Source organism: Leptonychotes weddellii, chromosome 6, assembly GCF_054177405.1.
Source record: "Leptonychotes weddellii isolate Sample4059 chromosome 6, ASM5417740v2, whole genome shotgun sequence".
In the NCBI taxonomy this organism is placed as follows: Eukaryota; Metazoa; Chordata; class Mammalia; order Carnivora; family Phocidae; genus Leptonychotes; species Leptonychotes weddellii.
The window spans coordinates 29,801,354-29,817,276 of NC_138374.1; the positions used below are offsets into that span (position 1 = coordinate 29,801,354).

Below are 15,923 nucleotides of genomic sequence, written 5' to 3' on the forward strand. Positions count from 1 at the left end.
TAGTTTTGTGTGTCAAACTTTCTCACTCTCTCTCCCTCTTTCTATGCCTGCCCGCCTGCTTTTGAGATGGGACACGGGTCTTCTCCTTCCTTTGGACTTGGACTGGAAATTATACTATTAGCTTTCCTATTTCACAGCCTTGGGACTTGAACTGGACATGGAATATCAGCTCTCCTGGGTCTCCAGCTTGCTGATTGCAGATCTTCAGACTTCTCAGTCTCCAAATTCATGACAGCCATTTCCTTATAATAAATCTCTTACATATAGGATATATATAAAGAAGAACCTTAATACATGGCATTCCATTTCTCCAAAGAACACTAATACACGAGGTTTATAACATGTAAAGTGGAAGCATACTGCTGTAATGTTCTTATATATCTGAAATGGTATAATATCACTTAAAGGTAGTCCATGAAGAGTCAAGATATATATTATAGAGAAACTACTAATATTAAAAATATAGTAACAAAATAAGTCAACAAAATATTTTATCCAAAAGAAGGCCAAAAAATAAAAAAGTAGAAATTTGATTGCCATCCTACAATAAAGACAAATTTCTCCACCTAGGTTTAAACACAGAATTGTTTCTAATAAGATTTAAAGAAAAGTGTGGAATCTCTTGGAAGATTTTCTAAAAGGAGAGTTGACTCAGCCACAAGAGACCTTTTGTACTACCCGGTTTGTCCCAACTGCAAGTGCAAGGTCAGCATGAGACTGAAGTCAGTTCCTGAAGGTGGTACAATAGAAAGGTATGAACCTGGGTTCTTGATGCATGGAGACACCATACTAGCTCTGAACTGCCCAATTCTGGGCCATGTATATATGAGGGAATAAATCCTTGCGTGTTTAAGCCACTATTAAGTCTCTTGTAGTTGAATGTAATTGCTGAGTGATATACCAGTTAAACAATAATGCTCTAAAGGGCAAGGACCATCACAAACCTCACCTTTCTGACTCCAGCCACTCTCAAAATCCACTGAGTTCAGCCCTTACACTAGATTAATTAATCTTATGATTCCTATTATTGCCTACCCTTAAATCTTACAAACTGATGTTGTCCAAAGCTGCTTCCTACCCAGGTCCTAACCAACCATTGACCCCAATCCCAACCTTAAGTCTCTCTCATTTCCTTTTACAAACTATCCTGCCTGTCTCTCTGAATATAGTTTGGTACCACAAGAAAACAGGTTTAATGGTATCTAAATTTCAGATGCTAGTACTATGTAAAGAAAGGAGAAACCTTATTTATTGCAAGAAAATGAGACCACGGTAAAAAGAGAAAGAAGCTAAATATAAATCTAGTTTTTAAGTTAACAGTGATCCAGACTCAGTAATACTGTTTTCTCTTTTGCTCCCTCCAGCCCAGAGAGTGTTTTCCTGAATCTATTAATCTTTTGACCTCATATTCCCTTCTTTTGCTTTTCTAGTCCTTCTAACATCCTTCTAATAAATTCCTCTATTAAAGTCCCTCTGTTTGAAATTACTATGCTGGTGTCGGTTTTTCCTGATTGGACTCTGAACCTTTAAGATACAGAAAGTTATTTGATTGATAGCTATAATTCATCTACCTTTAGAAATTTGTATTTTACCAACAGAGAAACAGCTTAATTCAAATTTTACTTCCAGTTTTTGAACTATAAATCTACTTTTTTTTTTACGATTTTATTTGACAGAGAGAGAGAGAGAGAGCACAAGCAGAAGGAGCGGCAGAGGGAGAGGGAGAAGCAGACTCCCCACTGAGCAGGAAGCCCAACACAGGGCTCGATCCCAGGACCCTGTGGTCATGACCTGAGCCGAAGGCAGATGCTTAACCAACTGAGCCACCCAGGTGCCCCAAAATGTCAATCAGTTATGTGGTCAAGAGAAGAAATCATTAATGAATATTTAAGATAGCATATCATGCTAAAATACATGATATGAACATTTGCTGCTTTTCAAAGGTATCACATAAAAGCCTATGCTTTACTTTTTTGTCAGCCTTCACTTGTATCTTAAGGATTTCTCCATTTGGTTTGGTACTGTGTATGCAGTAATTCAGCAAGGAAGCCAGAAGAGAAAGAGGAGATAGCTCTATCCATTGGTGGTTTTAAAAAAGTCCTCTAAGCATCAGTGATTTAAAATATAGAAGAGTCAACTTGTATGGATGCTCTTAACTTCCTGTCTAAGGCTTTATTTTGAGGTGGATTAAGATAGCAATAAGCAGAGAGAAAATTAACTAAAGGATGAAATTACAGAAATTTCTACATTAGAAATCTTCTGAGACTTCAGATGATTAAATTCTAGAGTTGCTTCATATGTAAGGAAGTTCCAACTATAAAAACCTATGCAGTCGGGGCGCTTGGGTGGCTCAGTCGTTAAGCATCTGCCTTCGGCTCAGGTCATGGTCCCAGGGTCCTGGGACCGAGCCCCACATCAGGCTCCCTGCTCAGTGGGAAGCCTGCTTCTCCCTCTCCCACTCCCCCTGCTTGTGTTCCCTCTCTCGCTGTCTCAGTCTCTGTCAAATAAATAAATAAAATCTTTTTTTAAAAAAACAAAACTATGTAGTCAATGATGCTGGATGTTTCTGCAAAATTACAGAGGCTAAGAAAGGAAAAGTAGCACCAATTCACAAACTCCCTTTGCAAGGGGAAATTCTTCTCCTCCTTCTACTATCACTGTGACCTATGAAAGAGGAAGTTTCCAACATCAGTTTCATGCTGAGGAAAAACTTCTGCCCCTTTCTCTGCCCACAGCCCGATGCTATCTCATAGATAAACCAGTGGTATTCACAGAACTTGGCTGCATCCAGAAACAGAACAACACTACAGATTATACAAGTCTCTGCTCCAACTTCTCAGCCTGTGAAGGGATGTATGTGAACTGGCCCAGATCTGCTGGGTATTCTGAGGGAGGATAAAGTAGGAAGTGCCATTTATTATTTATTTATTTAAAAAGCTTATTTTAGAGAGAGAGTGTGCATGAGCAGAGGGAGGGGCAGAGGGAGAAAAGAGAAAATCTCAAGCAGACCAGGCCAAGTGTGGAGCCCAACATGGGGCTCGATCTCATGACCCTGAGATCATGACCTGAGCTGAAATCAAGAGTTGGACACTTAACCAACTGAGCCACCCAGGCGCCCTGGAGTGCCATTTAATATGCAGGTTGCACCCATGCATTCTCATCTCGTTTTATCCTTAATAAAGTCAAAGTTTTCATTCTCATTGGTTCTCTAGATCTGTTTTTCAACTGTTGAAGTAGAGGAGGGATGAATGATCAGGTACTCCCATATTCCAAAGCTTTTGATTGTTGGCTTTAGTTACATAAATGGTAAATCATACAAATCACTTCCCCAAAAAAGACCCCTCCAATTTTAGAAAGGTGAACAAAATTTTTAATTAAATTGCAGCAATCTCAGAACTGAGGGGAACAGTTGCTATCAAGTTGAATCTCTATATTATAGATGAACAAAATCACATAGAAACAGCATAGAAGCTATATTTATTATAATTCCCATATTAATTTCAGATAGTAGTGTGGAAAAGAAAGTCATTCTTTTTAAAGATTTTATTTATTTGAGAGAGAATGAGATAGAGAGAGAGAGCATGAGAGGGGGGAGGGTCAGAGGGAGAAGTAGACTCCCTGCTGAGCAAGGAGCCCGATGCGGGACTCGATCCTGGGACTCCAAGATCATGACCTGAGCCGAAGGCAGTCGCCTAACCAACTGAGCCACCCAGGCGCCCATGGAAAAGAAAGTCATTCTTTCCGTTGTTTATACATTTTCTGTACACTGAGATCTTCTTATAAATTTACTGTGTCTAGGGTACTATTTCAAGTTCCAATTTTGTGGAAATGCTTGTATAAGTTACAAGAAAAATTTAAGAGAAGCAGAAATCACTGAAGGTTGAAGTCAAAGACTTGACTGGATGGCAAAGATAAAGCCGAGTCCTTAAAGGATTAGGTAGGTGAGAAGTGGAAATAAGATAACTGCATCCCAAGTGAGGGCAATAAATGGGCAAAGGTATGAAGGCAGGACTTAAAGAAATAGGTTTGGTTGTAAGATAAAATACGGCGTAAAGAAAAATATGTCCCAAATACTGTTTAGAACAGAACTTTTTGCATAGAATTTTTATGAACTCCTGGGAAGAAATGAACAGTCCTGGTAAAGAGCTTAATCCATTTTGGATGAATTTTAACAAGTTTAAGAAAACTCTTCTGGGAACTTAGTTATCTACCTGTTCAGCTGACTGCCTGGCAGTCTGAAGGTCTTTAACCAGGCATTCTTTTCTTGCTTATCTAACCACTCTGAATTGGCCTGGTTCACTCTCCTTCCTGGCAGTAAGACTGAAATAAAACTCTGACATGTTCTCATAACTAAATTTCTGGAAATATATATATATATTTTTAACCAATGGAAAAATAAATATGAACATGTTCACCAAGTCCTTTAAAAGGAGTGTCGTGATCACAATTCTTTAGTTTGAAGGTATGCAACAGGAATGAAAAAAATATATATATACTTATGTCCAACCTTTCTTCTCTCACAATGTCTAAAAAATATTCAATTCAACCTCTGCCTGTTTGGCTCTAGATTCTTTTATTATGCTCCTCTTGATAATGGGTGGAAAAAGCTGCAGACCAGGAAAATGACAAAACAGGTTAGGAATTTTTACTCTAGAAGGAAAGAGAAGTCTAGAAGAAGAAAAAGAAGAGATCCAGAGAGCCCAAGAAGGGGAAAATGAGTTAAGAACCAAGGAGTGTCTTGCTTTAGGGAAGGTGTCTTTTGTTTAATAACAAATCAAAGACAGTATTTGGAAGAACACCAGCTTTGTGGAAGGCTGAGGTGGGAAAGGCAGAAAAAGCAAAGGGAAGAATTTAAAATGTGTTGCTGGGTATTAAGAATATATTCTTGGGGCGCCTGGGGGGCTCAGTTTGTTAAGCGTCTGCCTTCGGCTCAAGTCATGATCCCAGGGTTCTGGGATCGAGCCCCATGTGCGGCTCCCTGCTCAGCGGGAAGTCTGCTTCTCCCTCTGCCTCTGTTCCTCCCTCCCCCGCTCATACTCTCTCAAATAAATAAATAAAATCTTTAAAAAATATATATATATATATTCTTTATAATAGTAAACCAACTAGTTGACAGTCAGTAGTTATTATTTCAAGTTGCAATTTCAAAATTTGTCCAAAAGGCAAGGACAAATACATCTTAAGTACATATTAAATGTCAAGAAAGGAAAAATAATTGCTTATCTTGTTAAGATAGGCAGGATGGTTGAAATAAGAATAGATATGAAAAAAGCAAAGGTTTTATGTTTCATACACTGGCTCAGAGATACGTCAAGAAAATATGTATAAAGTCTGGACAAAAATAATATATTCTTCCCTATTAGTTTTAGGATACATGACTGAGATTTTTAAAATTTTCTTTAAAAAAGCCATTTCTATATCTAATTTCTCAATATATTTAAATTGAAATTTAAACTGAAGTTTAAAATATAAAGCATGCCTGATGACAACCAGAATACTTACGATGGTCGATCCTCAAGAATCAGGGCAGTGGTAGAAAGTGGCTCAAATTCAAAATTCTTACGTCTTGAAGACTGAGGTGGTGGTTTACAGGTCCTCCCAGTTCGTGCTTCATATTCCTAGGACAGATAAAAATATACTTTATGCAGAATGTTTTCCAATTTTCAGTTTGTATTATTAAACCTGTATCATTAAGGATATCACACTATAATAAAAGATACAATTCATACATTAATTTGGTAAAACCATGAGGCAGATAAAAAAAAGTCACTAAATTTTTTCCCTGAAGCAATCGAAATCATGAATTTATATTACATATAAAGTATCAAAGTATGTTAAGAGAAGGGGAAGATACAAATGCACTCTACACTAATGAGTTAAGTAGTTTTAGGGAGACGCTCCTGATTGCCTTCTATGGTATCAGCTAGCCAAGCCCAGCTGTGAATAATCTACAAGCAGAGAAACCTACCTTCTAACCCTTCAGTCAGATCAATAATGGAAATGTTGACACAGGCAGAATCCTATTGTAATGCCTTGAAGACCTCTCCCAAGAGTTAACACTGAACCTGTAATCAAATGCTGGTTTTCAATTTCGACCTACTTTGAATCTAAATACTATAAATCTACCTATTTACTTAAATGTAAACAATAATCCACCATCATTTCTTATCCAAAAATATGGCAAAAGATTGTCAAATGCACCACTAAAAGTAAGAAACTATTATTACAGTATTTTTCTAATTCATCTGAACAGATAATCTTACCAAAAGAAATGAAGTTAATTTGACATGGTAAGTTCTTGGTGGATACCTTTAAATTTCTAGATGAGCATTTTTTCATAAATGTTCACAGACTTCTACTGAAATTATTTCCAGAAATTTAACAAATCAGTAACAAGTTACAGGCTTATAGTTTCCAGAATCCACATTTTTCCCTTCTAAAAAAATAATAATAAAAAATAAATCAATCTAGATTTGATCATCTCTAGGTAACAAATACATTTTTCATGAACTTCTCAAAGGGGCGCCTGGGTGACTCAATTAAGTGTCTGTCTGACTCTTGGTTTCAGCTCAGATCGTGATCTTGTGATCCTGAGATCGAGCCCTACATCATGGGGTTCTGCATTCATCGGGAGTCTGCTTAGGTTTCTCTCCCTCTCCCTCTGCCCCTACCCACACTCGCACGTGCCCTCTCTCAAATAAAATAAAATCTTTTAAAAAAAAAATCTTAAAGATTATACAATTTCATGGGTAGATTTGCAAGTCTTTACTGGCAGCTACAGAAGACATTAATTTAAATGAAGAAAATGAAACACACTTAAAGTGATCAAGTGCTTTACTTACTAGCTGCTTTCCTACCAAGGCCTATAATTCTTTTTATATTACTATTATTTTTTCCAACTCAAAGACTATTTCTCCCTACTGAATCAAACAGTTGTAAAATAATAAACTGATGGTTCTATCCCCCTTAAAAATCTGATGGTCCTGTGAGGCTTAATCTTCTAATTTGAGATATTACTTTTTAAAAAATTTATGCTGTCAGGGCGCCTGGGTGGCTCAGTCGTTAAGCGTCTGCCTTCAGCTCAGGTCATGATCCCAGGGTCCTGGTATCGAGCCCCGCGTCAGGCTCCCTGCTCAGCAGGGAGTCTGCTTCTCCCTCTCCCTTTCCCCCTGCTTGTATTTCCTCTCTCGCTGTGTCTCTCTGTCAAATAAATAAATGAAATCTTTAAAAATAAATAAATAAATAAATAAAAATAAAATAAAAAATAAAAAATTTATGCTGTCTTAAGCATTTTCTATAAACTCCAGCTTATAGTTACTGCCAGTGTTTATAAAGGTTTGTATTATTGTTTTATAATTCTTTAGTTGTGCATCTCCCCTTCCATCTAGTAAATCTATGCTCTGTTAATCTGAGAGCTCCTTTGGATAACTGCACCGGGTTTTTAGAGACTTCTTTCTCAAGTTATTAAAGACTGTGTATGCTCATTTATACTATCTCCCATCCCAAAGAACTATACAGCTTTTGAGAGTCAAAGGTCACTCATTTCTTTTTCTTTTTCCTAATATATAGGATATATGTAATTATGATCAATGTTTTTTTTCTTTGTTACAAACTCAAATGTAACAAATCCTCTTTTCTGCTAATGTTTCTCTATTAAAAATTATAGATGTGGGGCACCTGGATGGCTCAGTTGGTTAAGCGACTGCCTTCAGCTCAGGTCATGATCCCAGTATCCTGGGATGGAGCCCCACATCAGGCTCCCTGCTCAGCGTGCACTCCCTTTCCCCCTGCTTGTGTGTGCACTCTCTCTCTCTCTCTCTCTCTCTCGCTGTCAAATAAATAAATAAAATCTTTAAAAAAAAACATAGATGCTAGACATATATGAAGTTTTTTTTATCATTTAAATAGCACTTTGTTTTCCTACAATGTGAGCTGGTCTCACTGCCAGACAGAATACAATAAATATTATCCAATAAAGCATTTCCCATGCAAATAAATGCCAATGCAAAGACAGCAAAATAGCACTTCTAAATCAATATATTAACAATATTTACTGACACAATGTACCATGCACTGTTTTAAACATTTAACACATTTGATCCTTGAAAAAAAACCCCGTGAGGCACCTAACTCACAATAGGGGAAACTAAGGCACAAAGATATGCAGTCATTAGCTGCAGGTCATAAATGGCAGACGGTGTCGCTCCAGAGCCTGGCCTTTTAACAATCTATTACTTTACTATATTAACAGTCAAGTAGCTTTCTATGACAATTTAAAAAAATGAGATAGATAAAATCATTCAGTGAGAGAATAATGGGGATCTTTAAAATGGGTAGTAGATCAGGCTAACAATTCACTGATCCAACTAAACATCACAAGAAAAGACCACCAGATGATGTTTCCTGTTATGATGCAGTATGAAGTACATATCACCATTCTTGAAATATTCTTGCCAAAAGAAAAATCAAACTTAAATATGATTAAGCCTCTAGACTGTGCTCTCCAATATGGTAGTCAAAAGAAGTAATAACCAAGTATGTCACATACGCTTAAACATATGTAGAAAAACAACGAGGAATCTAAACCATTAAGAGGTTCTCCTCTGGAGGACTGGACTAAGAATGAAGGGCATTTGTTTTACTTTAACGTATTCAGTATTATTTGAATTTTCTTACAAGAAGAAATAAAGTATTTTGTAAGAGAGATCACTTACATTCATGGTAGATAATTGACAAAGATTTTACTGAAGAGGTAGGATCAGAACTGGGGCAAAAATGATGGGTTTTAATTCCATAGGCAGAAAGGATTGGAAAGAACAAGTCGGGGGGGGAGCAAAGGCATGGATGAGGGAAACACATTAATCTCACTGAACATGAAAAAGGATAGGAAATAAGGTTGGAAACGTGTAAGCTAAATTATGGAATCTTCCATTGATGAAAATATTTGGAATTCATGAACAAAATGGAGAGCCACTAAAAGTCTAGATTAAGACGAAAAGAAAAAAAGGAGGTAGGCTTTAAGTAGGCTCTAAACCCATTGTGGGGTCTGAACTCATGACTCCCAAGATCAAGAGTCACATGTTCTACTGACTGAGCCAGCCAGGTGCCCCTAAAGCCTAACTTTGATGAAAGTAGTCTTTTATTAAAAATTTACTGAATACGTATACATTTAATATAAAAGGTGACACAAAATGAGGCACTTAAATATCATTTATGTGTCTACCTTACAAATGGGCTTTATACAGAATTGTCATTCAAGTATTTTTCACAAGGAGTCGTATTTCCTGCAATTTCCATCACAGAGCCTTAGCATAAAAATGCTTTTAGTTTCTAGAGGGTAATATGAACAAGAAAAGCTTAAAAAAACATGGTATCAATCCACCCTTATATGGAAATAGTATAGATTTATATATCTGGAATGACTAAAATATTTGCTGAATTAAAGATGCTACTCTAATGTGATTAGAATTACAAATTATACTAGAAACAGTAAAATATTAAGTTTATCAGTACTCAAAATTGATCACAAGATGATTTCTATTAATAAGGATTTAAAAAAAATAATATATAACAAAAATCCAACTCAAACAGTTTTAGGTGAATTTATCAGGTCATAGGACTGAATACTCCATATACTCAGCTAACTTTGGTCTTTGACCAAGAGGTTCACAGCATTAGTCAAGGACTCCACTTCTCTACCAGTCTCTCAGCCATGTCTTCCTCCATGTGTGGGCTTCATGGCTTGGTACTCAGAGAAATGACTGCAACAATGTGAGTTGTCACATCCTTAATGTAACTTTCAATGATCCTCCAGCTGCTTTTCTAGTAACTCTCACAAAAAAGAAGGAAAAAAATCCTTCCGGGAAGTTCTAAGTATCTCATTCCGCAAGTATCACAACAACCTGAGAAATAAGCCTTACCAGTAAGTCAAGCAGGGCCTATAGCTGAGGCAAATCACACGACTCTTAAGTAACTCGAGTCAAGGGCAGTAGGGAGATCACAGGGCTCAAGTTATTGAAATTTAATTGAAATACATAAGACTTCATTTAAAAATATAAAAAATAATAGCCCATTTGCTAATAGTATCTCTCATATTATGGGTGCTTTCTATTAATTTTGGACAGCAAATTACTATTTGGAGAAGACACATTATCCTGAAATTATCTCAATCAATGCTAGTGTGCAAGGTCACTTGTTGATTAGTGGGGTTTTTTGTTATTGTTTGCTTAACTGGAGCAGGAAAGGAAGAAATTGAATGTAAAATAAGTAAGGATTCCTGAAGGTATAACCATCTGATTACAAACTATCACAAAGAGCCTTTAAACATTACCTTAAAAAACAACATAGTAAGAGACTTTGCCATAGAGATAATTTTATACCTATAGAATGAAAGAAAAAAAGGAATGCACTTGGAAATTTATGGCTTGAGACAAAATTTCTCATAGGAAGATAATATGTAGAATCAAAAGCACTATATCTTTGGGGCACCTGAGTGGCTCAGTTAAGTGTTCAACTCTTGATTTCAGCTCAGGTCTTGATCTCAGGATCATGAGTTCAAGCCCCACGTTGGGCTCCATACTGGGCGCGGAGCCTACTTAAAAAAAAAAAAAAAAAAAAAAAGAACTCTATCTTCTACAGCTTGGACAAAAGTGAAAATAATGTGCTCTGGCGTTAGAGACCCCAAAACTGGTCACAGTGATCCTGAACATATTGATGTCAAAGATGTAGGCAAACAGTTCTGAATAAAAAACATTATCACACATTATTTTTATACTATGTGATTTGAATATGTAATTAGAAACTTAAATAAGCATTTTATTTTCATCTACATTCCTAAAAATTATACTTACGTGTGCACGCACACACACACACCAACTGGCCAATTCTTTGAAGGATAGGGTAGATTCCCACATGGGGTACTAGGTAATTCATAGCAACTTTCTTGCTGAAAACAGCCTTTGTGATGATCCCTGACAGATGGGAAACAAGGTAAGCCTAATACCACTCCACTGCACGTGAAGGCTATTCTAGACATCAGGAGAGAAAGGGGAAACTCAAACAAAAACTGGCTGTGAGTTTAGAATGGCCGAGAGGGACCAAAATTTGTGTACCAGAGTAGTAGAAAAGAAAGCACTCCACTGAAAAAGAGCTCCAGGAATCTGCACAGGAGGCCAGTTGAGTCTTCAGCTAAATACTAACCTGTGTGTAAGGCAAAACACAAGACAGGGCAAAAAACAGCATCTGGGAAAAGAACAGTTACTGGGGAGCAGTAAGCAAAAACAGTCTGCAGAGCTCACTCAGAGATGAGAAGTATTCACATTCCCACCAACCAAAATGTAAAGTCATCACTGAATACACAGGACACTCAGAGGAGAGACCTGAATGCTCAGATCCATCTGAAATTATGCAAGTCAGAAGAGAATGGAAAAAAATCTTTAAAATGCTGAAAGAAAAAAATAAAACAATGAGGGGGGAAAAACCCTGTTAACTTAGAATTCCATACCGAGATTAAATATCTTCCAAAAATGAAAGCGTAACAGGGGTGTCTAGCTGGCTCAGTTGGTAAAGCATGCAACTCTTGATCTTGGTGTCGTGAGTTCAAGTCCCACATAAGACACAGAGTTTACTCAAAAAAAAAAAAGAAAGAAAGCATAAAATTTGTTTTCAAACAAAAGCTGAGAGAATCTGTTGTCAGTAGACCTGAACTATATTTTAAAGGAAATTTCAGGCAGAAAGAATGTATCATTTGAAAACATGAGTTTACACAAAGAAATGAAAAGCACTGAAATAGTAAATATGGAAAAATATAAAAAGACATTTTGGAAAAGACATAAAGAACAAAAAAAATATAAAAGTCACTTAAATATTTCTAAAGGATATAGGACTACTTGAAGCAAACATATTATCAACGTATTAAGGGGTTTACAGCACAAAAATCAAAAGGGAAAGAATGGCAATACACTGTTGTAAGGTTATTACATCATACTCAAAGTAATAAAACACTATTTGAGGGTAGATTGTGATAAAGTATCACAAGCCCTCCTGCAGCAGTTCTCAACAGTGTCCCAGAGATGCTTTCATTGGGCCTGCAAAGTCAAAACTATATTCATAATAGTTTGTCCTTGTCAATGTATTAACATTAGCTCTCCTGGTGCTAAAGCAATGTTAAATAAAACTGTTGGTACTCTAGCACAAATCAAGGCAGACTCCAACTGTACTACTAATCACTGTATTCACAGTGGCATGTACTCACAATTAAAAAACAAAAAGGGAATGGGGGAAATCTGGTCAGTTTCACTTAAGAATATCTATGATTAAACAGTAAATATTACTAATTATATTAAATCTTGAGCTATAATAAACATCTCTTTAATATTTTATGTGATAAAAGGAGATGTATACATAAGGAACTTCTGCTGCACACCAAAGTACAATGGTTGTCTAGAGAAAAAGCATTTGTGCAATTATTTGAGTGGTAAAGGGGCCAAACCTCTTTTATTATGGACACTATTTTTTTTTAATTACTTAGCGTTCTTTTTAATTTTTTAATTTATTTTTTTATTAAAGATTTTATTTATTTGACACAGAGAGAGACAGCCAGAGAGGGAACACAAGCAGGGGGAGAGGGAGAAGCAGGCCTCCTGCAGAGCAGAGAGCCCGATGTGGGGCTCGATCCCAGGACCCTGGGATCATGAACTGAGCCGAAGGCAGACGCTTAACGACTGAGCCACCCAGGCGCCCCTATGGACACTATTTTTTTAATTAAAAGAAAACTAATAGCAAACTATACTTATCCAGACTTGAGTATCTGGCAGATATTTTCTCAAATTTGTACAAAGTAGGCACTTCATCTCCATGGTATTCCTCCAAAAAAATACAACCCCAGTCAAGTCATACGGAAATCATCAAACAAACCCAAATTGAGGACCTGACATAATAAATATATACATTTGGTCTCTGTTTCTTGGCACACAGATCCTAAAACGCTTGAAATTTCTGAATTAAGTGGGGTTTTTTTGTATGCTAATGAGATGATGGGTAGCTGAAGTCTCCTGGATATCCTCAGGATAGGGGCTAGTTGACAGGGGCACCAACCCTGTAATGAGAGGGTTGGACCTTTCAGCCTCACCCCCTACCTCTGGAGAGGGGAGAGGTGCTGGAGGTTGAGTTAATCACTAATGACCAGTGAGTCAATCAATTATGCCCACATAATGAAGCCTCCATAAAAAGCCCTAACAAACAATTTAGAGTGCTCCTGGGTTGGTGAACACATGGGGGTGTGCGAGGGTGATGCACATGGAGAAGTCATTGACACTTTACACCTCTTCCATATACCTTGCTCTATGTATCTCTTTCATCTGATTGTTCATGAGTTTTAACCTTTTATAAAACTGGCAATCTAAATCTAGTAAGTCAACCATTTTCTGGAGTTCTATGAGTCAATCTAGCAAATTATCAAACCCAAGGAGGGAATCATGAGAGTCTCCAATTTATAGTTGGATGGTCAGAAGTACTAGAAGCTCGGACCTGGAATTGGCTTGGGGGGGGGGGCGGGCATGTAGGACTGAGGTCTTAAGCTGTGGAATCTGACACTGACTCCAGGTAAATAGTGTCAGAATTGAATTCAATTGTGGGACACCCTGCTGATGTCAAAGAATTGGTCAGCATGGGGGGAAAAACCCTACACAGTTGGTGTCAGAAATACTGAGGGTAGAGATAAAATAGTCTTTCTTTTAAGGAACATGCTGGAAAACACCTGACCAGTACCACTCAAAAGTGTCAGGGTTCATAAAAACAAGGAAAGATTGAGAAATTGTCAAAGGCCATAGAGACAAAGAAATACGATAACAAAATACAATGTGGTATTCTGGATTGGATCCTGGAACAGTAAAAGGACCTAAGTAGAAAAACTGGTGAAATCCAAATGAAGTCTGGAGTTTAGTTAACAGCAATGTACCAGTGTCAATCGTCAATTTCTTAGTTTTGACAAAAGTCCAGAATAATGCAAGTAATATTAGCATTAATGAAAAATGAATGAATTATTATACAGGAACTCCCTGTATTTTCTTCTCAACCTTTCTATAAATCTAAAGTTATTCCAACATAAAGTTTATTAAAACAAAAAAGGATGAAGTGAGCAAGTGATTTCAAGGAAAGCAACTGTGAGTAATTATTGTCAATAATAAAAGTCAACCTTTCAAGTGAAATTGAAATTCTGCAAAACTTATAAATGCCACGTTTGACAGTTTCCAATAAATTTTTCAGATGAAATCAGTGATATTACAACATTTAAATGATCTGCAATATGGCAAACCAGTATTTTCCAAATGATCAATGCATAATAATATGAAACCACATGGGGTAAAAACATCCATTCAAAGTGCAAGAGAGAACAATGGATTTTAATATAACAGAGTTACATATTTTCAGATTCCACAATATAACTTAACCTTTAAGAAACTACCACTTGATGAATTTGAGTGTACCAAAGAAAAATATCCACAAATATCTGAAAAGGCTATTAATATGCTCTTCCCTTTACAGTTGTTAAAAAAGAAAACCACAGGCCCCAAATGGAGTCACTTAGACCACACAGAGGCTTGATACCTAACGTAACTACAGTTTCAACCTGCCCCAGAAATGTAGTCTTATTAATCAGTCAGTCAGGAATTTTCTGGTCAGTACCAATGTGGTAATCTGTCACTGGGCCCTCTCCATCCTCTCTCCCCGCGCCCCCACAAAAGAAGATGAAGTAATCTGCATCATAAGACCCCTTAAAGGGTCTTCCCTAAAAAAGGGCAACTTTGCCTGAAACCATCCTTTCTTTTCTTTTGCCAGTAACTTCTTGACCCACCCTCCTTCCTACAAAAACCTTCCATTTTGTACAGCTCCTCAGAGCTCCCCTCTACCTGCTGAATGGGATGCTATGCGATTCATAAATCGCTTAATAAAGCCAATTAGATCTTCACACTTACTTGGCTGAATTTTGTTTTTAAACACTGTCTACATATCTGTTTGAGGCCAGATTTTCTTCACAGATGTAAACCAAAACAACATACAGCAAGAAATTGAAAGCAAGAGTAGATATTTAATCTAGCCTTCTTTTATTAAGCCAGACTTCAAAGAGATAAGAAAAAGTAAAACAATGGCACTCTTCCTACCAGTTGTTTTTTTTTTTTAAGATTTTATTTATCCATTCGACAGCGAGAGCAGGCACACAAGCAGGGGGAGTGGGAGAGGGAGAAACAGGCTCCCCACTGAACAGCGAGCCCGACGTGGGGCTCGATCCCAGGACCCCGGGATCACTACCCGAGCCGAAGGCAGCCGCCCAACCAACTGAGCCACCCAGGCGCCCCCCACCAGTTTTTTAAAAATACTTTTAAAAATACAGTTAACATAAATGTTACTTATGTTAACATGTAATGACTTTACTAACATTATTTTAAAATGAATTAATAAATACCTCAATATTTCAGTTTTAACTTTGGGTATAGTAATAAATGATAATCAACTTAAGCAAAAAGTCTTTGAGGTCGTTGATAACTACAAATCCAAAGGAGTTGTGAAACTGAAACACTTGAGAACTGTTGGTCAAGACAACCAGTGAAAAACTAAAACAAGGATATATCTAATAAGCTAATAATGGAAATAAAATGGAGTACTAAAAATACTTAATCCAAAAGAAGGCAGGAAAAGGGGAAAAAAAGAAACAAAGACCAGATGGGACAATTTGAAAAGAAATAGCAAGAGGGTAAATTTAAAACAAGTTACATCAATAATGACATTAAATGACACTCATTTACAAAAAGCTCAGCATTTCAGATGGTATAAAAAATATTCAAATATGTTATATAAGAAACCAACTTTAAATATAAAGATGAATAAAAAGGAAAAGAACAGAAAAACAAACATCGTGCAAGCAC

At 36.9% G+C, this 15,923-nt stretch overlaps 1 protein-coding gene across 4 annotated transcripts in view; it reads right to left on the reverse strand.

The window, feature by feature from the left end:
* TBC1D12 (TBC1 domain family member 12) overlaps positions 1–15,923 on the reverse strand; it is a 123,142-nt gene that overhangs the window by 30,463 nt on the left and 76,756 nt on the right. For all 4 annotated transcript variants that reach the window (XM_081823801.1, XM_081823800.1, XM_081823799.1 and 1 more), the window contains one exon: positions 5,503–5,618. Coding sequence is in view for 1 of the 4 variants with exons in the window: in XM_081823799.1 (XP_081679925.1) it covers positions 5,503–5,618 (116 nt within the window). In the remaining 3 variants the exon portion in view is untranslated. The remainder of the gene's footprint in view (positions 1–5,502; positions 5,619–15,923) is intronic.